This window comes from Saccostrea echinata, unplaced genomic scaffold (assembly GCF_033153115.1).
Source record: "Saccostrea echinata isolate AGI-Se365-2 ecotype Australia unplaced genomic scaffold, CSIRO_AGI_Sech_v1 ptg000054l, whole genome shotgun sequence".
Taxonomy (NCBI): domain Eukaryota; kingdom Metazoa; phylum Mollusca; class Bivalvia; order Ostreida; family Ostreidae; genus Saccostrea; species Saccostrea echinata.
This window is the reverse complement of record NW_026889803.1, coordinates 25,319,505-25,346,193: the sequence shown is the minus strand read 5'-3', so window position 1 is coordinate 25,346,193 and position 26,689 is coordinate 25,319,505. Positions and strand designations below refer to the sequence as shown.

At 34.0% G+C, this 26,689-nt stretch overlaps 1 protein-coding gene across 1 annotated transcript in view; it reads left to right on the top strand.

Annotated features, from left to right (window-relative positions):
• LOC133205686 (serine-protein kinase ATM-like) overlaps positions 1–26,689 on the top strand; it is a 244,053-nt gene that overhangs the window by 59,201 nt on the left and 158,163 nt on the right. The window contains exons 17-24 of the mRNA XM_061341539.1: positions 2,730–2,802; positions 5,147–5,289; positions 15,054–15,150; positions 15,266–15,436; positions 15,811–15,971; positions 18,380–18,629; positions 20,815–20,921; positions 21,322–21,445. Coding sequence (XP_061197523.1) covers positions 2,730–2,802; positions 5,147–5,289; positions 15,054–15,150; positions 15,266–15,436; positions 15,811–15,971; positions 18,380–18,629; positions 20,815–20,921; positions 21,322–21,445 — 1,126 coding nt within the window. The remainder of the gene's footprint in view (positions 1–2,729; positions 2,803–5,146; positions 5,290–15,053; positions 15,151–15,265; positions 15,437–15,810; positions 15,972–18,379; positions 18,630–20,814; positions 20,922–21,321; positions 21,446–26,689) is intronic.

Here is a 26,689-nt window from a genome sequence, read left to right as displayed (position 1 = left end):
CAGGTAAAAAAAAGCACTCCCCGTGATAAGATCTATAGTTAATAAATTTCTGTTCAAGCATGCATTATTTCATGAGCAGCTAATCTATCTAATTTGCAAAATTCAAATTCACTGGGTTCAGGAACCAGAGTTGATTCAAGTTGGTTCAAGATGGTAAATGGAACAAAACGAGCATTCTGAGAGTATTGCATTAGCAAAAAGTGCGGAAAACCAAGTGGGACAGACTGACAGAGGGACAGACAGACAGACGGACGGACGGACTGACAGAGGGACAGACAGACAGACGGACGGACGGACAGACTCAGAGGAAACCTATAGTCCTCTCCGGTTTCACCGGTAGGGGACTAAAAATCTTTTTGTTACCTGGACATCTAGCAGGCCAACTGAGAGCATTATTATTAGTCCCCTACCGGTGAAACCAGAGGGGACTATAGGTTTCCGCTGAGTCTGTCCGTCCATCTGTCCGTCTGTCTAGCTGTCTGTCTGTCTGTCTGTCCCTCTGTCAGTCTGTCCCACTTGGTTTTCCGCACTTTTTTCCTAAACGCTTGCAGATATTGAGCTGATTTTTGGTATGTGAGTGTATCTTGATGAGATACAGATCAAGTTTGCATTTCGTTCCGCTTCATTGATTTTTGACGGAATTACGACCTCTTCAATTTTTAGGGGTTTTCCGCAATTTTCTTCTAAATGCTTGCAGATATTGAGCTGATTTTTGGTAAGTCACTTTACCTTGATTAGTTATAGGTCAAGTTTGCATTTCATTCTGCTTCATTGATTTTTGACGGATTTATGGCATTTTCAATTCTTAACGGGAACCAGATTACACTTGCCGGTAGGGGACTAGTATTGCTAATGCAATACTCTCAGAATGCTTGTTAACCACTAGCCCTATGCTAAACTAGCAGAATTTATGTCCCTTACTCCGGAATGGGGGTTAAATGGGTCAAATATGGACAATAAGTACATTATTGAAAGACTGCATGACCACAGGATGAAAACGGTTGCAGGGAATTTATTTCATGGAGTTTCAGACAAAAATACAAGTTGATGTGAATGACCTAGAAAAAAATCAAGATGGCCGTGATGTGTACCTTGTGAATTATTAGGTATGGGGTTATTATTTTTTTATTAGAAAAATGTAACATCAAGTGCCTGTGGTTTATCAATTCAAACATTAGGGCCATGGTAATGGTCATATTAATGTAGAAGGATGCTCAGATAATGTAGCATCAATTTTGTTTAAGTCATACCCCACAATAGGAGATCAAAGTTTTGCATGAGAATATAAAGAAAACATCTTTGAAAATCTTCTGATGAAGAACAGCAGGACATTGATTAGTTGTATCTTCCAGCTCTCTTCAGGTACTTTACATTCAAGTTTGTTCATTTATTCAACTCATGCCTGAGTTGTATGGATTTAGTTTCTTTTTCATTTTATGGGTTAGGGTGGAGCTAAGATGGGAGGGGACAATGTGTACATAACAAATCTACGAAAAAAATTCTCAAAAAGTTTTCTCAAGAACTAGGGATGTCAAATCGGTCAATTTTTGATAATCGGTTACTCGGACGTTTTTCCGATCGAGTACCCGGGTACTCGGTAAAAATGTAAATACAAGTTTGTTAATTTTTAATTGTTAATTTATTAAACCCCAAAGCTGTTTTTATCATGTTTCATGAATGTATATAAACATGGAGTCCGATGGAAATGATTTTTGGTACTAAATTTATAAAATAAACACAGTTGGCGCAATTAATACATCAAAAATTACAGATGGTTTACAGTTCTTGTTTAGAATCTATTTCATCAAAAGGAGGACAATCTGTTAAGCAGGTTTGTGATGATTAGACTAGCGAACGAGAAGGAACGGACGTTGTTTGGATCACTAGTTTAATATTTTCCATTATTTTTTTATAAGTTGGTTGTTTCTCCTGTATACACTAAACTTACTATGGAAACTGACTTTATACATTTTTTTTGAATCTTTACTTATTTTGAAGTGGGTAGCAGCATTTCTATGCATGTCCAATTTCGCTGCTGTATATCAACTAAATGATTTAAAAATGATTTGAAGATAATAAACCATATTTAACGATGTTCACTGAAAAACAATCATTGAAGCCATCAAAAAATTAAGGACCACAATAAGTGAGAACAGCTGTGTACCAGGTGATTGGTCACTAATTACTACATATACACAGCCACAGGCGATAACGGGTGTTTACATGTGAAGATGACGACACGCTAATTACCCGTATGCATATTGAAGTTAGTTTTTGATAAAAATATGTACTTTAAAATAAGAAAAAATACACATCCGAGTAACCGAGTACCATTTTTAGTATTCGATACTCGGACGTTCGATCGAGTACCCGGTTAACTGGGTACTCGTTGACATCCCTATCAAGAACACAACTGCCAGTTAGTCAAATTGTTATTGAAGTATCGGAATGCTGCGTGGACTAAGTTTCATTTAAAACAGCTCTTTAAGGCTAGCTTTGGGACACAATATAGAGTCAAAATTTTTTCATGGGGATAAAGAGGGAAAAAATCTTTTAAAAATCTGATGATGAAAAGCATGGAAGAGGTGACCCAGGTTAGCATTGTGGCCCATGAGTTCATATTTTCGATTTTCAACTATCCACTTTGCACTGATTGATAAGAAAAGAAAATCCTGACAAGTTTAAATAAGATTCAAGCTATATGACACATCCACTTGTTACTTTTTCAGGAATTTGCCCTCTGAAAAGTGCACAGAGAAGGTTAGACTTGGAATGGCAAAATGCATCGTCCAGCTTATAAAAGTAAAGTGATTGTTTCCTCATATAGTGTAGATTCAATTTTGTTCACTTCATGGCCCATGGGGTGACAATGGGGTCACAAAAGGGGAACAAAGTTTTATATAGATTAAGAAAAAAATCTTCTCAATAACAGTGGGAGGTGATGGGTGATATTGATGCAAGCATACTCAGGTAATGCAGATTAAAGATAATTCAAATCACAGCCCCCAAAGACAGGAAGGGGCCATGATAGTAGATTAAAATTTTGCATGTGACTAGAAAAGATAAAATCTTTAAAAAACTACTCAAGAACAGCTGGGCCATAGTTAGTCATATTTTAAAATATGCAAGCATTTTCAAGTAGTGCACTTTCAAGTTTGTTGAAATCAAACCCTGTTTAAATTGACTTGTTTGTCAGTAGCATATCTTGGATTTAAAAATTGATCATATTCAGAAAAAGCTAGGGTCAAGGTCATAATTGAGGTCAAAAGTTGGTACCCAAAGAAAGATCTTGTCACAAGAAAGACATACGAGGGTTGTCCGTAAAGTTCGTGGACAACATTGATAATTACTGACAATTATTGATAAAATATATGAAATTATTATTTTTATTAGATTCATGTTTCAGTTTATTAATATGCAAGTTTTAATCACAAACAATGCACGAATAGTTATATTTTATCAGATACAAAAATAGATAAACACTCATACGCGGAGCACTAAAACGAAAATTCTTGACGTTACTCGACGTCAAAAGCTAAATACATTTAAGTTTTCTCAACGTAAATGTAGTCACCCTTAACTCAACAAATTTCTTATGTCGCTTCAACCAGTCATCAAAAATGTGGACAAACTGTTTTGGTTTCATACGTCAAATAATATTTAACACTTCCTGTCTCAGATCCTGCAAAACATCAAACCTCTGTCCGCGTAAAACGACTGTATGTATGGAAATACGGCAAAGTCACGTTACGAACTTCATTTTTTACAGCACTACAATCTCGGAAAGATGGTCTTCCTTCACGCATGTTATCCAGTAAACTGTCCCTTCCATCCGAAAATCTTCTGTGCCACTTAAACACTAAAGAATAGATTACTTACTATGATTTCCCGACTATTTAAGGATTTTATGGGTCTCTGTTGATGTTTTTCTGATGTCTACACAAAATTTTATCACTACTCTCTGCTCCACCTTTTCCGAAAACGTCCCTTTTTCGAACAATGACGATCCTATCTTAATAAACTCTGACCTCGATTTCTCTGCTATTTCGAAACTTTGAACGTTCAAATTTTACAGGTTTGACGTTATAACTTTTGTCAACCTTATAATGTAAAAGCCATCCAAATTTCCGCGGAATTTTACAAAATACAAATGAAATGTATAAAGTGATAAATAACTTTTTAATTAAAACTTTGTTGTGCTCCGGGTCACTATCCCAAGTCTAATAATGAAGTCACAATTGTTATTATACACTTAAAATTGAATAAAATTTTTCATTTTGTAATTCACATATAGTAAAGGATTATAAATATGCTAATAATAAATATCTATGACGCAACTTTCATTTAAATTTTAGCTTGTTCACGAACTTTACGGACAACCCTCGTATATGAAATATAAAAGCCCTAGCATCAACCATTCAAAAGTTACCCAGTATGGCTATTAAAAGTTAAAGGTTTTGAAGACAGATAACCCTGAATCTTTGGTTACAGGGGCATAAAAAGGAGAAGAAATCTTTAAAAATGCTCTACTCAAATCAGCAGTCCAACAGTTGCTCATTTTATGCAAGCATTCCTGTATAGTGCAGATTCATATTTGTTCAGATCATTTAGATCTATTGCAAATGAGACTGGTTGATTTTTGTTTCCAATTACAGACCTGTTTACCCTTACGATTTCGCCGTATTTTGAGTCCAAAATACGTCTCATGTTTTGCTATTATGAAAATACGGAAATCCGTTCTTTTGGATTTTAGCAGTTAGTTTTTGTAATGATCTGTCTCAGTTTGACGCTTTTCAATCGCTAGAAAAGAGAAAGATTTCAAACACTTAAGTGATGTCGGGTTGCCAAAACGCAGTGGTTTAAAAAATGACAGAAATGGTAATCAGAAATGTACTTGTTCTCTAGTAATATATGTAAAATCGATAGAAAGTGAAATCTTACTGGCAAATGCCAAATTTCACTGACAAATCTAATAATAAATACTGAGAGACAACAATATGAGTAAACAGGTCTGTAATTATAAAAAATAAAAATATGAGGAAAATATTAGTAAAAAGAAAGAAAGACTTTTTCAGATCATGATGAGCTAACCTTTTATGCTCTGTGGGCCATGCTTTGAATATGATGATTTATCTTTTTTCTGTAGGCAGATCAAAATCAAAATTGGGCAAAAATTTCTTTGAAAAGAGATGAAGGTTATGAAGATGTTCCTGTTTCTGAAGAATTTATTAAATATTTAGGAGACCTTAGCCATGCTGTAAGGATGTACTGTGCAAAAGCTCTGCAGGGGTAAGAAAAATCTTGTTAAAGAAATGTTCAAATGATTGTTCTATATTTGGGTAGACTTTGATTCTTTGATTGAACAGACATTGGGATCCTGGCAGCTAAATGTGAACAAACAAGTCTGTTCTTAAGGCTGTCCAAAGTTAATTCTGCATTTAACATCACCTATAAAATCCAAATAAACAAAATTTTGAACAAATGTGTATTTACCATAATTTCTGGGGTATATGTCGATGGGGTATATAGGTCGAAAGGCTCATTTTCAGCCGTAATTTTTAAAAAATCCTTAGATAAGACGAACTCAGAAGTTAGGATGAGGCTTTGTTTATCGATTTTCTAGAGATTCTTACGTAGATACTATGCATCAGAACATGTAAACCTCTTTAACTTAACCCGTGATATTAACGTATTGATAAAATAAACTGGTATTTTTATGAGTACAGCATTTTAATAGTGTTTTACTCAAACATAGTTAAAACTTCCTTGAATTGTGATATAACGTATTTTCGCCAGCTTGCCTGTTCAATGCCGTCGTAGTTTGACTCTGTCGTTAAACACAAAAATACGGTAGTATATAACAGCTATAATTAGGAAAATACCCGAAATCAAACAAACAATAATCATTTCCATTTTAGAACATCGTGGACACATTCTTTTATTCCGACGTTATTTACCGGGGTACAATATTGACTTTGATGACCGCCATTTTTATATTTCTTCTCCAGGGATTTGCTAAAACACGCAAATGACTATTACATGTAACAGTGAGCAATTGAAATTAATCATATTAACATGCTATAATTTTGCTTGAGATATTGTTGTAAAAAATAAATTTAATTGAGAGTACATTCGCAATTTAACAGTCATTATGAATTTTAGTTTTGTTTGTTCAGTGATGTATAGCACTAATACCCCTGTCATGGCACATGGATCTGGTAATCATGCCCTGCAGGTGTTTAATCCAACACAGGTGTTAACACCTTTGTGTACACAGTGTATATCCCTTTATCTGTCAGACAATTAAAATTCTATTAGAAGCCAATCTTTGTATAATTCAGTGTACCCCTTGGGATATAAAACAAAATAGTTATGACTAGCGGTATATTTGGTAAATAATTTTAGGTATTTACTGGCTACTATTTATTTCACACATTTTACATTTAAATAAATATCACAGACAATGAAAAAATATTTAGGTATACTATTTCAATTAATCGTTACAAATAAATGGTTAAAAAAAAAATTATAATTGCGATTGTGAAAAACTCTTCCGTATTTGAAACTTTGATACGGTTGCGGTTTTATTTTTAGTAAACGATTGCGACTTCCAACTTCACAAGATGGACACATATATGGCTGTTAGATTATGTTAGACGTAAGTCTACCACCCACTTTGGGCTGCATTCTTAAACAACCCGACTCCTAGGACAGTCCAGAGCTGATGAGACAGGTGCCTGTAAAGGCCTAACAATGGAACTTGAAATTTACTTACCTTGTTACTTTGTTAAAAAACAATCTGATTGTACACACAAGTACTCTGAATTGACAATATCTATGTGGTTTTTGGATTGCGCCCTGTTATTAGCAGACCTATTTTTGTATTCATATGAAGCAGAATTTGTTCAAAATCTTTTACGTGAAAAGAAGAAAACACTTGCTGTGGTCTTCAACTCAACATTTAGATATATCGACGCCGTATTGTCAATTAACAATGGTTACTCCATTCTTATGTCGACACGATATATCCTGGTGAGTTTGAGATAAAAGATACCACAGAGTGAGGACACATCTGTTTCATATTTGGATATTTTATTAGAAAAAGATGTTGATGGTAATCTTACAACAATGCTTTATGATAAATGTGATGACTTTAACTTATCATCAAATGGATGCAGAATTGTATTGCTATATGTAAAACCAAACAGGAACAGATATTTTAAGTTCCAATTTTCTTCCCCCAAAGACATATTTCTTTTAATCCTATGGCAAAGGTGACATTCAACATAGTATTATTTTTGGACAGTCTAATACATTTGTAATATTTTTAATGTATTCTTTAAGTGATCTGTGTCACTTGCGTGACAAACCGTTGTCCATTTTAGTTCTCCTGAATACAAAAAAATAGTTAAAAAATCTTCTTATCAAGAATTTCAAGCACATACCAATCAACAAACGTGCATGTATATGATGACCGTCAACCAAAAACCACCCTTAAGTCAAAAATTTTACATTTTAGGGTGTTTTGTGATCCTGATAGAAAAATTTCTCCTCTTTAAAATGATATATAACAGGTCATTATTCATAAACTAAAAACAAGTGAAAATTTAAAATAAAAAATACAAATTTTATGTCATGACGCTATGTTTTATCGGAAAATGTCATTTATTTTATTCTCACATTTCCATGGTTGCGTCGTAAAAACTGCACAATAAAAATCACCTCGAACTACAGATGGCATTACATATGTGATTATTATTTAATTACTTTGTTATTGTGCTGTTTTATGATCGATAATTTTAGCATTTTCAGAAGAATTTCAGGTTTCTATAGCCCCCCCCCCACCCACCCCCCCCCCCCCCCCTCCTTAAAAAAGAGATCTCAGACAAGAGATATCATTTTGTTTTGTGTCTTTTTTAAATTTGTTTTTTAAAATCTTTTTTCAGCTTATTTTTTAACTTATTTTTTCTTTTTGGGGGGGGGGGGGGCAATTTTATTGTGCCTTTATTTGGATTACTGTCGTTTAACCAAGTTTCAGTAACACAACAAATATCTAGTTTGTTTTCTATAATGTGATGAATGAATTCCTCGACTTTATTACATATTGATTGCGTGTTCACAACCGCGAATGAGAGATTTCTGTCTATTGAGTAATCAATTAGCCTTCTGCTAAGAGGTCTTAACAAATCTAAATGAACTCCCGTGTTCCAGTCTTTTTGTTTCGGTTTCCTTCGTCTTGATCTGTGACCACGATAGCGCCGTTTAATTCCAAATAGTTTTATTTTATGCATTACATTTTCATTAAGTCTGACAGACGACATGGTATTGTTATACCTGAGTGACTTTAGCTCGGCAGGGGTGTACACAATAGGAGTTACGGTCAGCACTAGATATTTGTTGTGTTACTGAAACTTGGTTAAACGACAGTAATCCGAAACACAGAATTGTGAGATCTGATCTAAATATAACTGGATATACCTTTTTGATGTACCCCGAAAATCCCGATCTGGTGGCGGAACTGGAATTCTATTTAGAGACACACTTCAAATCAAAGTAACTGACTCTTGTCAAAAAGATACATTCGAACACTCTTTGTTTGAACTAGCTTTTAATTCCACGACTATACATATTTTGGTTGTATATCGTCCCCCATACTCGAAAGCCCATCCAATGTCTACGGCGAAATTCTTTAACGAATTTACACCCTTTCTTGAAAAAATATTGTCAACCCATCGCACAGTTATAATTACAGGAGATTTTAACATTCATTATAATAAAACTAATGACTTGGACACGATCGCTCTAAATGAAATGTGCAATGACATGGGTTTAGTGCAACTTGTCAACTGCCAAACGCATCGATCTGGAAACATACTTGATCTGATCATGATCCGAAACAACGACAAAATAGTGTTGTCCGAAGCGACCGAAAATTTTCAGATAAGTGACCACTGTTTCATTCATACATATATATCTCTTCCTAAGCCTAAGGTAACAAGGGAAATCAGAAAAGTTAGAAAACTAAAGGACATAGATGAAACGCAATTTCAGGCGGATCTAATCCAATTCAACGAAAGTGCCACCAAATATGAAAATTTAGAAGATACAGCAAAGTTTTACAATTCCGAACTCAGAAATATTTTAGACAAACACGCTCCGGAAATAGAGAAAATTGTGACTATTCGACCTTCCCTACCATGGTTTACAGAAGAATCGTGTCTCCTTAAAACACGTTGCAGGTCAGCGGAACGAAGATGGAGAGGAAACAAGACCCCGGTTAATGACCACGCCTTCCGATGTGCTAAACGAGCCTACAGGAAAAATCTCAGATACAACAAGTATCAGCATATTAACTCAAACATAGCCGAATGTGGAAATGATTCTTCAAAAGTGTATAAATTAATATTTGGATTGATTGGCAGAAAAAACTGCAATTCTATGCCACTTAACGCCAGCGACGCATCACTGGCGGAGGAATTCAGTTCCTTCTTTATGGATAAAATTTTAGCCATTCGCAAAAGTTTAGACGATTTTGAAAAATTTGACCCAAACCTCGGACTTAAATGTACACAAGAGTTTAATACCTTTGATCCAGTTTCAGATGAGGATGTTTTACGTGTGATTAAAAGTTCAAAGCCCACTACCTGCCCAACTGACCCAATCCCGTCAAAATTAATCAAACAATTTTCTGATGTGTTATTGCCAACAATTGTTCTCATAGTTAATAAATCACTAACATCTGGTTTATTCGCTAATGAATGGGAAACTGCTATAGTTCGACCCCTGTTAAAAAAAAGTGGTTTAGATGTGATTTTGAAAAACTATCGTCCTGTAAGCAATTTAAGTTTTATATCAAAAATTGTGGAAAAATGTGCTCTGAACCAATTTATGAAATATCTGGAATCAAACAGATTACTACCTAGCTATCAAAGTGCATATAGAAGAGGGTTCAGTACCGAAACAGCTCTCCTGAAACTGTCATCAGACATTCTGTGGAAAATGGAAAAACAGGAAGTTACTGCCTTAGTCGCATTGGATCTCTCTGCTGCATTCGACACAGTCGACCATGCCATACTTAGCAACATGTTAGAAACTACTTTCGGAGTATCTGAAGTGGCTCTTCATTGGTTCATACCTTTCGTTCAGGAAAGCCGAAGTGCATATCAACGCGTCTAAATCACAGCTTAGATGTCTGGACTTCTCGGTACCGCAAGGCAGCATATGCGGACCTGTGTTATATACCGTGTACGCGAGTACGCTACAACATTACATCAAAGACTCGGGTGTGTCATTATTGGGTTACGCAGATGACCACTCTGCATACGATAGTTTTAATCCGAAGATTTTCGCTGATGAGAAACGTGTAACAACAAATTTAGAAAAAGTATTGGTTACCATCAATGACTGGATGAATCTGAATAGACTAAAACTTAACCCTAGTAAAACTGAATTTGTACTATTTGGCAGTCAACAGATGTTATCTCTATCATCTTCCATTTCCCTTAATGTTGTGGATACGGATGTTAATTCATCTCCTTGTATCAAATATCTTGGATGTTATTTGGACGAAAATTTAACTTTCAAAAAATTTGTCAGTGAAAAATGCAAAACAATTTCATTGAATTTGTACTTGATTAAACAAATTCGCCAATATCTAAGTGATGATTCATGTAAACAAATTGTACAGTCCCTTGTCAGTAGCCATTTAGATTATGCAAATAGTGTCCTGTACGGATTGCCAGAGTGTACCATTAAAAGACTACAGTTGTTGCAAAATCGTGCTGCAAAGCTTGTGTTGAAGCTGAGGTCTACAGATAGTTCTACTGAAGCACTCAAACGACTACACTGGCTACCGGTACACTACCGCATTAAATTCAAACTTGCATGCATTGTCTTCAAGTGCATTAACGACAGTGACAGCCCACAGTATCTTAAAGAAATGCTCAGTTTACGAACATCATCATATAGCATTCGATCCGTAAATCCTGCAGCGAAAACATTGAACGTCCCGTCCGTAAGATGCAAAACTTTTGCCTCTAGGTCTTTCGAGGTAGCTGGACCTTCGATTTGGAATGATTTGCCAACGAACGTTCGAATGTTAACTGATTTCTGTATTTTTAAACGACATCTCAAGGCGTTTTACTACACATGTGCTTTTAAATAACATTTAATTATGAAAACTAGTATATTTTATTTAAACAGCCAGTGATCATTTAGACTTTATTTGATATTTTAACATATGCATTGTTTTTTTTTTTTTTTTTTTTTTATTATATGTATGTATTTTATTGTATGCACAGCGCCAATGATTGCATATTGTATGTAAAATTGAGCGCTTTAACAAATTTTAATAATAATAAATAATAAAATAAATTTATATGGTCTATAATTGTAAAGATATCGGTGGAATACTCAGAATCATCTAATACTAGAGGCTTTTATGCACCACCACTAATTGTTTTAGAAGTTTTATTGCGCCCTTTAAAATGTTATGATTGATAATTAAACATTTTCAGGATATATCGAGTCGACATATGCATGAAATTAACTATTGCTAATTGATAATATGTCGTCGATATATCTAAATGTGTAAGGCCACAGTAAGTGTTTTCTGCTTCTCATGTATAAGAGTTTGAATGAATTTGGCTTCGTATGAATACAAAAAATAGTAAAAATGATAACAGGGATTCTAATAACAAACGGTCCCACCATTTTTCAGAGAGAGAGAGAACGACCAATCAATACATTACTTCACATATGAATTAAATCAAGCCGTTCGTCTAAAATACTTTCTGTCCTTTTGGTTTTTTTAAAAATAATATTATTATACTCGAGCTCCGCAATTTATTCTTATTTAGAGCAGTTTGGAGGAGAAGATTCGATTGCATCTTTCTATTATTTTTGTACAAATGAGCTTTTTATAAAGAAATCGTCCTCTCTAGCCGCCACTACACTTATCACTGGAAACAGATGAACAAGATTTGCTGAAGAAAAACTGCATTAAAGATGCAATTATAATACAGATCAGTTCGCTGTAATATAATTTTTATCCAGTGAAACTTTCGGCACTGAACTTCGTTATCCTGTAAACGGAAGGAAGTCCCCTCTTTATTTGCTAAAAATGTGACTTTCTTAGACATGGCGCCCTTCCTTGTGGTGGAAAACAAGCTCAATAAGCAATCAACTTTTCACTGTCTTTATAGTTTCCTTACTAGAGCAATTCCAACATCCACCAACTTTTATCAAGGTACAGGACATGCATACGAAGTAATGTTTTTGACTGATAGCAAGTCATTATATTCTCCATGATAAATAAATACCTGTTTTTAGGAATAGAAGTATTAATTATTTGAATATAATTGACAATGTGTTTAATACTGATTGATTATAGATGATAAATTTGCTACAATTGGGACACAATTAAGACTGCGGAACATTAACTGGCAATATTGGAAATATGCAGCTTGTGTCATTTCCATCTGTTACAATCAAAACATTTAATGATAGACAATGGAATGGGTGGGTAAAATTCGGCACGGGCGTCCGAGAAAACATTGGATTGAAATTCTAGTTTGAAATTATAATTGCTTTAACCCACCCTAAGCCATGTATTACTAGTATTATCTCAATAAATTTAGGAAACAATACAGTTTAGTGTCTATATGATTTCAATTTCATGATAATTTATTATCTTTTCCTAAGTAGGCTGTGTTTGTCTTCGATTAACTGTTCGAATGATTCATAATTCATAATGTTGCAATATTATTCCTTGAGTATGAACTGAGTAAAATCTTTTAAAAAATCAGTTCGTTTTAAACTGTATTTTTTAACAACTATTTTACAGAATTAAAAATCAACAGTTTATATTTTCCCCTCTAAATATCGATAAACATGCATGAAAATAAAATACACACAGATACTGAAAAAGCTTTGGAGGAAGTGGTGAATACTGAAAGCTTCCTGTTGCCAAATATCAATTGACAATTATAATGCAGGTTACTTCCCTTCAATAGTGGTATATGTTAACATCCATGTAGACTACTTCGGGCACGTAGGAAGCAATTTCAGTTTTAAATTCTTTTTTTTAAAGGGGGGGGGGGGATTCTTGACAAGCAAAACAGTAAACGATATAAAATGGGGATTCTTGACAAGCAATAACAAAGCAAAACAAAACGGACTTTCTTTTCATTTGTTATATAGTACAAACTGGCAAAATTATACCAAGGGGATACAACTGTAAATTAAAGCTTTGTTTTCTGAATTAAATTATATACCGATAACATAAATTATATTCCGGTGACCCCCAAAGCTTTACACTTTGATTAGGTTATCTATGCATTTTAACATGAATATAAAAATATAAAGTAATATTAACACAAAATCATGTTGAATATGAGTATGTTCTTTTTGTTACTACCAAAGCCTCAAAATAATATGCGATTTCTCCCCATATATATGTTTTAGAAGTAAAAAAAAAATGCTCCTTAAGAAAGTAAACAAGGGCAAAGATCATGCATTTGCTACTTCATAAGATTTTCACCTTCAGTTTGCTGTAAACTAATCGTTAAAAAAATTAACTATTTTTCCAAATACTAAACAGTAGGCCTTAATAATTAAAGTCACTCATGACTACTCAGACAGTATGTTGTCTAGTCTATGCATCTACTTTATAAAGAAAGACTTTAATTCATAATAATGCATCTTCACGCTGCACAGTATTTGCAAAATACGGCAAACATTTATAACTTTAGCGCTATTTTTCTCGGTAATGTCACAATGCACATAAGGGTGGTTTTCGCTTGACGGTCATCATATGCAACACATTGCGCAAGCATATACAAATTTGGTATAAGATTAGATTGCAAATATGATGAACCTCAGGGCCTGGATGGAGCCATAAAGGAGACAGTTTTAGGAAAAATACTGTGAAATCACTAATATTTGTGGGGGCTTAATTTTTGTTGTTTTTGTGGTGTGAAGAGACCCATGAATTCATGTCCTCCACCAAATGTAAAATTCAAATATCTAACAACTCTGTACTTCTTCAACAGTGAAATCAAATCCCCTTGAACCAATTTTTCCCCCCAACCACAAAATTTGACTCACAGAAAATAGCTATTTTACAGTATTACAAATGTTTTCATGAAAAGCAAGGATAGAAAATGTCAAACTGATATGCCAGCATTCTCATGAAGAATAGGTTCATCATTTCTAAAATTGCATTAGACGTCAAAAGGTCTGAAGTTTTACATATAAAAAATTAAAAAAAAAAAAACATCTTTGAAAATTGTTCCTTTTTAAGGCCATAGTGCCATAATTCCCATATGTGCAGACATTCCCATGTTGTATGGATTCAATTAAGTTCAGATCTTGGTCCCCAGGTCTAGTATGGGACCAAAAAGGAGAGCCCAGAAATTTACACTGAAATAGTGGGAAAATGGTGGGGGAAAATCTGAAGAAGAAAGAGGTTAAGGGTAATAAATTGTAAAGTTTAATTGATAATAATGCTTTGTCATACAGACATAAGGTTGTTCAATCTTAGGCAATCTTAATGTACAAAGAAAAATTCAAATACACAGGAAAAATCTCTCTTTTATTAATCTCCTGAATAGCTAATGGACAGTCAATTACTTGCAAATATCAGTATGCAGTCTAGCATGCAGTTAAGCATGCAGTCTAGAATATTTTTGTTCAATTTATTGCCATATGTCAATAGATGGGTTGCTAGGGTAAGATGTCTTATGTCATATAAAGTAATTTCATAAAATCCTTTCAAGAAGAATGAGGCAACAGTTGTTGAATGACATAAAATATTCTGGTGCAGTGCAATACTTTACAAGATTGACCTTTGGACTAAGTATGGATATGTTAGGTCTCTCAAATTCTACAAAGGATTCAGAGAAAAAAAATTCCCTTTCACATGGGGGTTAAAAGTTGGGCCTATGGGCTTCTTTTTGTTATTAGAATAGATTAGTATATCATATTCAATCTTATTATGTGGAGAAAGTTTTGCTTTTGTCTCCCGTTACATGTTCTTAAGTCACTTTTTGCAGACTTTTCATGTGTAATGGTATACCTTGTGAAAGACTGGCCCAAGATCACCATTTTGATACTATATACAGTGAAATAATGGAGTTGCTAAATCTACAGGTAAATCTTTAACAATATTACTAAGTTTGTTTGCTTGTGTAAGAGAAATTTCATTTTGCACCACATTCATTTGTCAGGAAGGATAAGATAAGTGAGCCTTTTGTTTGATTTTTAGGATAACTTGTCTCCTGAGAGAGCTATGGATGAGAGAAACAACAGAGTGGGCTCTGCCCTGACAAGTCTAGCTTACATAGCATGTACCAGTCCAGTCTGTGAAAAGAAGGCACTGTTTGCTTTCTGTCAGTTGACTAAGGCCAGAGATGTAGAGACAGAAAAAATCAAACTGGTATAATTATAGTTTTGATACTGACTTTAATGATAATTGTATGATTGTCACATATAGAAAACAAAATAGCATTTAGAGTTCATAGTACATGTATATGTTCTTGTCAGATACTTGCCAGATGTATGTTTGAATTTGTCATTGTTAACTTTAACTTTATTAGACAAAATAGTAAATATACTAGTACATGTATTGTTTTACTTGTAATTATTCAAATAAAGAATAATTAAGTTAAATTGTTTAGGTGTTATCTTCTCTGTGATGTTCTTGTAATGTTCTAGAATTGTGTTGAGTTTACATTTGGAGAGATAAAATGTAGATTTAAAATGTGAAAAGTATACTTATTGTTTCCTTTCATTTAATTTCTTATCTAACAGATTTTGCAAAAACTCGCTGAAATCCAAGGTTATGAAAATTGTTGCAGTTACATTCAGACTTATCTACCTTATTTGATTCATCAGTGGCTATGTCTACAGTATAATGTGGATGACTTTCCATTCCAAATGGTCAACTGTGCTTCAAAGAAAGACTTTTACAGGTGTGTACATCTATGATCTTCATTGATGCTATACATGCATGTGTACTTGTAAAGAAAAAAAATCTTCTAGATCAGCGGGGCCATGTTTATCATACTCTCATTGAAGCATTCCAATGTAGTATATATTCAACTGGTTAAATCATACATGTAGCTTCTTTAGGGTTAGATTTTAGTTCACAATATGAAATCACATTTTTAGCTCTATTGGTTAAAGACTAAAAGAGCTTATGTGATAGTAAGGTGTCGGCCATCCGTCTGTCTGTCTGACCGTCTGTAAATGATTTTTCAAAATAAGACTTCTCCTACAGTTTTGGTATGATTTCAGTATAACTTGGCACACAAGTAGAGTACACTAAGATACATAGTTCTGAGTATCAGAATTTAATTTTGATGAACGCTGTTGCCATTGCTATTAAAAATAAACATTTTTGTAAAATTCTTTCAAAAAGCTACTCCTGCTACAGTTTTGGTCTGATTTCAGTATAACTTACTACACTAAGATACAGAATTCTTTATACTGGTTTTTGATTTCCATGAAAGGTGTTGCCATGGTTACTAAAAATAGAAATTTCTGTGAAATTCTTTCAAAATGCTACTCCTCCTACAGTTTTGTTCTGATTTCAATATAACTTTGCAAAAAAGTAGACAAAGTCAGATACATAATTCTGTTTATCGTTTTTGATTTTAATGAATGGTGTTGCCATGGCTACTTAAAATAAAAAAAATTTGTGAAGTTCTTTCAAAACATTACTCCTCCTTCAGTTTTGGTCTGATTTGGTATAACTCACTGCACTAAGATACATAACTCTCTATATTGGTTTTTGATTTTCATGAAAGGTGTTACCATGGTTATTGAAGATAGAAATTTCTGTGAAATTCTTTGAAAATGCTACTCCTCCTGAAGTTTTGGTGTGATTTCAATTTTAACTTGGCATGCAAGTAGACAACACCTAGATACATAATTCTCTTTATTGTTTTTTTGATTTTGATGAACAGTGTTGCCATGGTTATTAGAAATAGAAAATTCTGTAAAATTCATTTAAAAGGCTACTCCTCCTACAGTTAAATCTGATTGCAATAAATCTTGCACACAAAAAAAGACTAAACAAAGGATCATCATTCTATTCATTGCTGTTGCATAGTTTAAAGTGACAGTACGGCGCATCTCATCAAAAACTGACTAGATAAAATTTTCCGACAAGATTTGGCATTTTTTTACTACTCATAAATGTATAAACTTTAAGAAAATTACAACTTTTACAATTAATTAATTTGGATGACTTCATTAAAATTAATAGTTATTTATGGGACGTAAATATATACATCGCAACGTGTTCGGGGTTCCACATTCCATGCTATGCACGCATGCGTAGTTTTCATAAACAAAACAGCATGGTTAGAGAGGGAATCCCGGTAGGCCTGCTACATTGACAAAGTCGACTAAAAATAAAAAGAAACTGAAAATAGAACTTGAAAAAGCATCTTTCCTGACTAAAATTTAGTTTGGGGATTAATATAATCGCTGGATAAGGAAGAAACGGGAACTCGGCGACACTCAAGCAGGGCTCTCGAAGGTTCTACTCGACAGGTTATCATTTCTCATTTTTCCGTCGCTTTCAAAGATAAAAAATAGTGTAAACTCAACATAAAAAATACATCTTTGAATTATAAACATTGTTGCCATTTGAAATGCTAATTTTTTTTAATTGTGCAGAAATATATTTTGTTTGACATTTGCCGCAATAACGTATGATTAGTTGGTTTTTCCTTTCTCGGACCCCAATACACAAAACGTCAACATTTGTACTTTTAATTCTGTTAAATTCGCCTGAATGCAGACTAAAATCTTTACGATTATTATTTTAGATTATTTTATCAGAAAGTTATGATAATTTGTGTTTTTGAAAATTGCTTTCACCTAATATTCATTATAACTGTAAACTCTATAGTGTAGGCACGTGCCGTTTTGGAATTCACGTGGTACAAATAAACAGATCTAAGATTGCTCCAGTTCGTACGACCCTTGATTTTCCGGCAGATTCTAATTACGTTAATTTTGTTTGAGTAGAGAATATTTCTGTTTCTCAAACTGCTTACATCAACTTTATACCTTATTTCTTAATGACATATTGGGTAAATTTGGATGAAAAAGCACACATTTTGCAGCCGTACTGCCGCTTTAACTTTTCTTTTGTTAAAAGTACAGTACAAACCAGTAGAGCTACAGTCTCATTAGAGACTTTTGGTGTATAAAAATAAAGAGGGAAATTTAAAAACAAATCTGCTGATGAAGAACAGCAGGGCCAGGATGACTCAAGTGAGTGTTGCGGCCCATTGGTCTCTTGTAAAAAGTAGTTTCATTTTCAAATTCTTTCTCTGCCATACAAGTAAATTTTTTTTTTTTTCAGAGAACACTTTGAGATTCTCATCACTGAACTCCTTATGTTTAAAGATATTGACAATGCAAAGAAAGTTGCTACTTCCATAGGGAGTGACTGGCTAGAGGTTCTTAAACTCTGCATACCCAGAATTGTGGTGTTCATTCTGCCTCAGTTTGCAGCCTCTCAGAGTGGAGAGACCTCTAATGAACATGTGAAAAAGAGGACTGCTCATGCCACAGCTTGTTATAATCTGCTGACTGAACAAGCTACAAAAGAAGTATTTTAAATTGTTACCTCGTCTAAGCCAGACTTTTTCTGCTTTTTCTGTTCTGATGACCAAAGTTTGTCTGTCATCCTTCTGTCTAGTTGTACATCAGTTAGCTCATGTTCAGGTCACCTTGATGACATCAAGATGAGCTTATGCAATAACCCCCCAACCCACCCCACCCCCCACATTGGTGTCAGCATTGGCTTCACTGTTGAAACATTTTATGGGCAAGTCAATTTCCAAGTTACTTTGTCTTATCTAGACCAAACTACACACTACACCATACACATGTACATACTACCAGACTTGCTTGTGATGCTGGATCTGACCTACATTTTCCAGATGAGTGATCAAGTTAAAGTTTTAGGGACAAGTCCATTCCTTGCAACTATAAGCCCTACCTGGACCAAACCTGTATGAATGACACATTTAGGGATGCACATTACCAGACTTGCTTCTAATGCTGGATCTGACCTACATTTTCTGGATGGTTGAATATGTTTAACATTTTGGGGCATGTCCATTCCCTAGTAATTATAAGCCTTACCTAGACAAAACTTGCAAAGATGATGCATCTAGGAATTCACATTACCAGATGTGCTTTGGATGCTGGACTTGATTTAACAAATTTTCCAGTTGAGAGACCACGTTCAAGTTTTTGGAGCAAGTTCCTTCTACTGTAACTATAAGCCCTATGGTGACCAAACTTGCTAGGATGATGCATCTAGGGATGCACGCTACCAGACTGGCTTCAGATGCTGGATCCGACCTACATTTGTAAGCAGGTCCATTCCCAAGTATAATGATTAATGGTCCTACCTGGACCAAAGATGCATGGATGATGCAACTAGGAAGACACACTTTCAGACTTGTTTTGGATGCTGGATTTGACCTACATTTGAGCAGGTCCATTCCCAAGTAACTGTAAGCCCTACCTGGCCCAGAGTTGCAGGGATGATGCATCTAGGGATGCACACTTCCAGACTTGCTTTGGATGCTGGATTTGGCCTACATTTTGGAGCAGGTCCATTCCCAAATAACTATACATTTAACCTGGACCAAAGTTCATGAATGATGCATCTAGGGATAAACACTACCAAACATTCCTCAGCTGCAGCATATGTCTTACCTTGACAATCTGACTCATCTTTTCAAGATGATTGAAACAGTTATAAGTTAAATCCTACCCATACTAAACTTACATGGTTGTTGCATCTAGATATGTGCACTACCAGAACATTCAGTTGATGAAAGACATTGCCTTCACTTATAGATAACATTCGTGGAGGTGAGCTCCATAATCTTTATCTATGTTTACCTATGGCTATGAATATGACCAGGGCATATAGTGTTAATCATGTCTTCCATCTTCCATCTTTCCATCCATCTTTCCATTCTTCTGTCCTTCCATCACATTTTGTGTTTAGCTCAGTTTCAAAGAAACTGTTCAAGATATTTTTCACAAACTTCATACATTGATACATATTTGTGAGCTTTTCAACTATAATTTTTTTTTTGACATGGATCTTCTTTATAACTTTGACCTTACTCTCTTCAGTCTGCATTTAGCTCAGTTTCAAAATAATGTTTGAAGATATTTTTATCAAAATTCAAATACTGATGACATCTATTCTGTTTTCGTTCAATTAAGGTGAGTATTTGCAGAAAAATGCATTGACTTTTACAAAATATGCATTTAAAAATTAAAACTGGGTAAACAAATACACATTAGCAATTGTGAATTTGCATCGCACTTTGAAAGTAATGCGCCCGATGGATTGAATTATATAACATATCTAATAACATGAAATGAGAGTTTTTATGCATGGTAATTTTAATATAAAGCATTTGAAAACCTATGACACTTCCAATGATGGTGACAAAGTAGGTTCATTTCTGAAGAAAGATTTGACTCAAAATGGTGTTTGATTTCTTTGAGCAGAAAAACTATGCCATGGGTGCAGTTACATTATGCACATACATGTAAAAGCTAAAAAAGCAATATTGGCAAAGCAAGATTTGTTTTCTTTTATAATTTGCTTCACAAACATTTCGAACATAATATGATGTGATTTTACATTGTTTAATCTTGTTTTTTGTAACATGATGAATGAGCAAATTAATTTTGAATTGATAATAGAATGATTTTAAAGAAAAGGAAAGTTTCAAATTGAAACATTATATATACTTTCAGTTGGTCGATAAGTGTATTGGTAGCAATTTGGATGTCATTGTTGTCAACATTTTGCTGTGTCTTTATGACCTTGAAGAAGATGAATTTATGAAAACTGCTGTTATCAGGTGAACATAGCATAAATTTAACTGTAAGCATGTACCAAATGAGAATTATATAAAGGAAAAATTTCACTGAAATACATGACAGTAATTCATTACTATAGTATGCATTTTGAGTAAGGCACTAATCACACTAGTGCCACAAGCCTAATGTATAAATCTAAACTGAGGCACTTGATAACAAAAAACTGAGATTAAATGTTTCCTTACTGGAGAGGTTATTTATCCAGGGTAAGACATATTATTTCTGTCAAAGCAGGTGCAGTCTGTATTGTTGCATTTGATGTGATTTGAAACATTAGGTAACACAAATTTGTGATTCAGAAAAGTGCCAAGCCTTACAAGTGCACTGTGTAAGTTAATTAATAGATTAACCTTGAATCTAAAATTAATGCTGTGGTTTCAGGAACCTGGATCCAGAGCCAAATCCTCCATGTTACAAAATGTACCAGATCCAGTCTACTCTGGACTACCTGACCAGTAATTTGTCTGGGAAAAAATCTCTTGTAGAAGTACTGTCAAAGACACAGGTATTATTTGGCCCTTTTTATATCTAAAATACTGTAAATCACAATTTTTGTGGGGTCTAATTTTTGTGGTTTGAGGAAAAGAAGTCTGTTTATGAGGATTTGATTCATAGTTGACAAAATGTTGAGTTGTTATGCATTTGAAATTTTATATTTTGTGATTGACATGAATTTTTTTGGTCTCTGCATATTACAAAAAACAACGAAAATTAAACCCCAACAAAAATTAGGGACTTCACATTAAAGTTATGTCTAGATATAAATATTCATGGGTCGATCACTTCATTGGAGTAACACATAGGTAATAATTGCTATTTGTTACATTTAAGCCTGGTCCCTGTATAACCCTAGCATCCACTATCAAAAAATTCTAAAAGATTAACTTTTGGTTCAGTAAACAGAAGAGAAACAAAATTAAGAATATTGATAATATTAAGTTTATTATGCAGTTTGATGAATACACTTTGATAAAAGGGTTTGATCTCAGGGTCCATACAGACCATGAAAAAGTGCTTGAATTTTGACACCTATATAGTTTGCATTATATCTTTTAAAATCTTTTCTCCTCCTGGGTATTAAACAAACAAACTAAATGTATAGCTATGATGAGCAAGGTTGCCTCTTCCAAAATTTTTAATTTTGTTGCCCCTGGGTAAAGGGTAAAGGGTTCTGGTGTTGGGTGGGGCTCTTTTGATTACATTGTGAAAATCATTATATTTCTCCTGTTTTTGGGCAATATAGCTTTATCTGTCAGTTTGTTGTATTTCATACTTTTATGGATCCTTTACCTTGTTTACAGTGTTGTATTATACTCAGGTGACTGTTAAGGCCCTTGAGCCTCTTGATTATCTCTGATCTTGACCTTGGAATTTGACTTGCATTTGAAAAACTTTAACTTTTGCAATGAGCTGTCATATGGGGGCGTCATTGTTTCACAAACACATCTTGTTTTCTGTGGTGCTTGATTTCTGATCTTGAGCTGCTATATAGGGAAATATGTTTGGTAAAAAGGAAAGATTTGCTCTTTTATCGATTTGCCAATAAAAAATATTAAAAAAAAATATTAAAAAAAAAATAAATGAGAAGTTAAACGAGCTTAAGGAATTAAAAAAAAAATCCTAATCAATTTGTGACAGTTTTTAGCTCTACTGGTCAATATTTGGTCAGTATTGCCTGCATATCTTCACCTTCCTGTTTTGGCATAATTATTAACAGCAACTGTTTAATAGGTTAGGTATGTATTAATAAAGTAAACATGACAAATAGCTGGCAAAATCCTGCCTCAATGATTTCCACCTTATGCACTCATCAGTCAAACTTGTTGCAATTTCTTGGGATTTAATTTCAATTCTAGGATAAAATTACTTTCTAGTGTTCTGTGTACAACCATATGGATGGTTCCATGCAGTTACAATATTTCGTAACTGGTTCCTTCAACCTATCAATTTGTTTAGTCACATTAATAAGTAATCTTTGATTTAAAAAAGACCTACATAGTTGAGTGTTTGTTCCTTGCTTTTATAATATACTAAATGTGTTATTCACTGACACAAAATGTTTTCACCATGGCAAGTGAAATATTTGTTGTTGTTGTTATACTTTCATGTTAAATACTAAATTGATTGAGACGCATTTAACAATTTATAATGATACCCTCAGCATTAGCAATACACTTGACAATGGGTAACACAACAATAATGTCACATGTGTAAATTTTGCATATATGGTTGGCCATAGAATTCTCAAAATGTCAATTGTGCATTTGAAAGAACCTGAATAAATTTTTCGTAAATCAAAGCTTGCATCTTTGTTAATTCTTATTCATAGCCAAATTGTAAAATGATATTAGAAATTAAGAGAAAGGGAGAGAGCAAGAAATAAGACATAACTGTGCAATACATGTTGAAACATTTCTTTAACGACTGTAACTGAGGTATCTTTTTCTTAAAATTTTGGTAGCCCTGAAAAGAGCTTTTTTGTTAAATTAAATGTACAGTCTGCCAGGGATGCTAAGACTGCTTATTTCTTGGCGGCTGCCTTCTTGGGAGTCTTTGTTTTCTTGGCTGCTGTTTTCTTGGGGGTCTTGGCCTTCTTGGGTTTGGCCCCAGCCTTCTTTGGAGACTTGGGTGCTGCCTTCTTCTTGGAAGACTTGGCCTTTTTGGGTGCCACTGGTTTCTTGGCTGCTGCCTTCTTCTTAGGAGTCTTGGCCTTGAGGGTAACAGTTGAAATTGACACCCCTCTGAAAACCATTGTCAACCTCCCCTGATGCATGGGTTGACAATGGTTTTCCTTGAGGTGTCTTTGTCAACTGTTACCCTCCAAAACATGCACTTTTATATAATGGTGATGAGAAATTTTTAAATGGCGACCAAGAAAATTTTTAGGTCACCATTTAGTGACCTGATTAGTAAGTGAGCACTGGCCCTGGTTACTAAAAATAGAAATTCCTTGTGGAATTCTTGCAAAATGCTACTCCTACTACAGTTTTGGTCTGATTTCAGTATAATTTGGCGTAGAAGTAGACTACACAAAAATATATAACTATTTTGGTTTTTATTTCTATGAATGATATTGCCATGGTTACTAAAAATAGAATTTAAATTGTGTGAAATTCTGCCAAAATGCTTCTTCATGTTTTGACTTCATTATAACTTGGCACACAAGTAGACTACACTCAGATACATAATTCCCTTTTTTTTTTCTTTACCTCTTTCTTAAGATGGGACGTATTATTACATATTATGTCTATCTGTCCATCTGTCAGTCTGTTAGGTTTTTCATGTTCAGCTCATAACTTTAATACTATGAGGCCTAAAATTATAAATCTTTGTCAGCTGATACATCTTAGGTAGAGTGTGTGTTACACATTAAAGTAGGTTGCTGTGACCTCTAATTAAGATGCTATGGCCAAATATGGAAAAATTCTGTCCGGCTCATAACTAGAAAACAATTAGCTTTATTCTACTTAGACCTTTCCATCCTTTCCCTCTGAATGCCCTGATTTGATGCCTATCCCAGAACCCTTAATGACAAGTTTCATTGATGCATGTGTATTCTGTTGCAGGTTACAATAGAAGATTGCATCATACTACTCTAAGAAATCATATTATTTATTTGTGTAAACAAATTAAAGAATCATTGAAAGTCCCACCAAAATTCAAAATGGCAGACAATTTACATACTACGTTTTCTTGCTCAGTTTATATGCATTACTTTTTCATCCAGTTAAGTATTTCATGGAATTAAAGTTATAATCTACCTATTTAATAAAAGTTTTAAAAGTTATAACAAAGGATTTTTATTATTAATATTCTCTAGAATAAATACTGTGAGAAGATTTGAAGTTCGGTACTATGCAGTACCGATTTTGTTACCTGTTTCTTAAAAATTCAGAAGATACCTTCCATTTTTTACATACTTAGGTATGGGAAGATGTAGAAAATAATTATTATTGAAACATAATTTGTCCCTTCAAGTAAACAAGAATGTGCAGAATTTATGTTTTAACCTGCACCTGAAAATCAGTGGGATTGACATGGAAGTAGCGCTACAATTTAGGATTTCTGAGAACTAAACTCCGAAATTGACAATAAATTATAATTTGACTGTTAATTGTATCATCACACATAATTTTAAATATTTTCTACAGACAATTTTGAATTAGTAAAGCCGATTTACATGTTAAAAATATCTGTATTTAGAATTACCCCTATACATTCATCTGGATTTTTTTTCCAGAAATTTCCAATCTGAATTATTTAAATAGATTTTGAAATTTTATTTTATTATAAATCCAATGATAAATAATACAAAGGATGAATGAAATATTGGACACCCCAGAACTCGGTTTTAAATTGCATTTCAATTTATCTAAAACAGTCTAAGAGTCAGCCAGGCAAATGACCAGTGCATCAAATCTTGGCATTAAGGGGTAAGGAGTTAGACCTATAGAATCATCAAACTTGGTCAATTGATGCATCTTAGGTAGAAGGTGTGTCACATCCTATTTAAAAGTCTGAAATAAAAATAAACTATGTTTTTTAACTTTAAATCACACAATCCCAACAGGTGTAAGAATATTGAAGTAATCTTATTAAAAAGTTAAATCGAGAAAATACACATTTTTTTCATGCTATACTATATAACAATCTGTAACAAATCTAATGTTTCTTTTGTGTGAATAACAAGAGAAATTCCACTTCTCTCATGGGTGTAATTATCAACCAATGGTCAAGGAGAATTTTGGTAACAGAAAATTGCACATCAAATTAGAGATTAATTAATGAGTTAGTGTAAGGACATTTCTGTTAGAGCATCTTTGATCAAGCAGATGTTAAATATATCTCTTGGGAATTAAGCAGAGAATGTCTAGCCTCTAATTGCAATAGATAGTTTGTCAGATTGAATAGTAGATTAAAATTTAAGTAGGTTAAAGTCTTGTAGGCTAGCCATTACTTTCAAAATAAAATTGGTGTAAAGAAATTAAAACTAATTTGATACTGTACAATATATATATTTTTATTTTTATTTTTACAGTGTCATGTCTCACTAAGATGACAATTTTATAGTCTAAAGAATAAACATAATAATGAGTGACTAAGTGTTTTGATGTTTTGAGGCTGTAGCATTGTTAACCATTAAAAAAAATACAATGAACAAAGCAGCAGATGGGCATTTGTAAAACTTTAACACAATTTAAGCAGCTGAGAAATATATGATGTATTATTTACTTTAATTAGGGCCCCGCTCTGCAGGTGCCCTATAGTGATCTGTCCGTCCGTCCTTCCATCCGTCTGTCTGTCCGGGATCTCTTGTCTGGAGCATATCTTTTCTCTCCTTGGCCCAATCTGGCTCATACTTCACCCACAGAGTGTCTTTGGGTAAATGGTGTGCAGTGACCTTGAACCATGTTTCTAGGTCTAAGGTCAAGGTCATAGCAGAATTATATGAAAAATCCTTGTCCAGAGCATACATTCTCTCCTCTTGGTCCAATGTGGCTCATACTTCACTCACAGAGTGCCACTGGTCAATGGATGTGCAGTGACCTTGAACAAAGTTTCTAGGTCAAGGTCAAAAATAGCCTCTCTGATTAAATTCTTGTCTGGAGCATATTTTTCTCTCTCCTTGGCCCAATCTGGCTCACACTTCACCCACAGAGTGTCTTTGGGTAAAGGGTGTGCAGTGACCTTGAAATATGTTTCTAGGTCTAAGGTTAAGGTCATAGCAGAATTATATGAAAAATCCTTG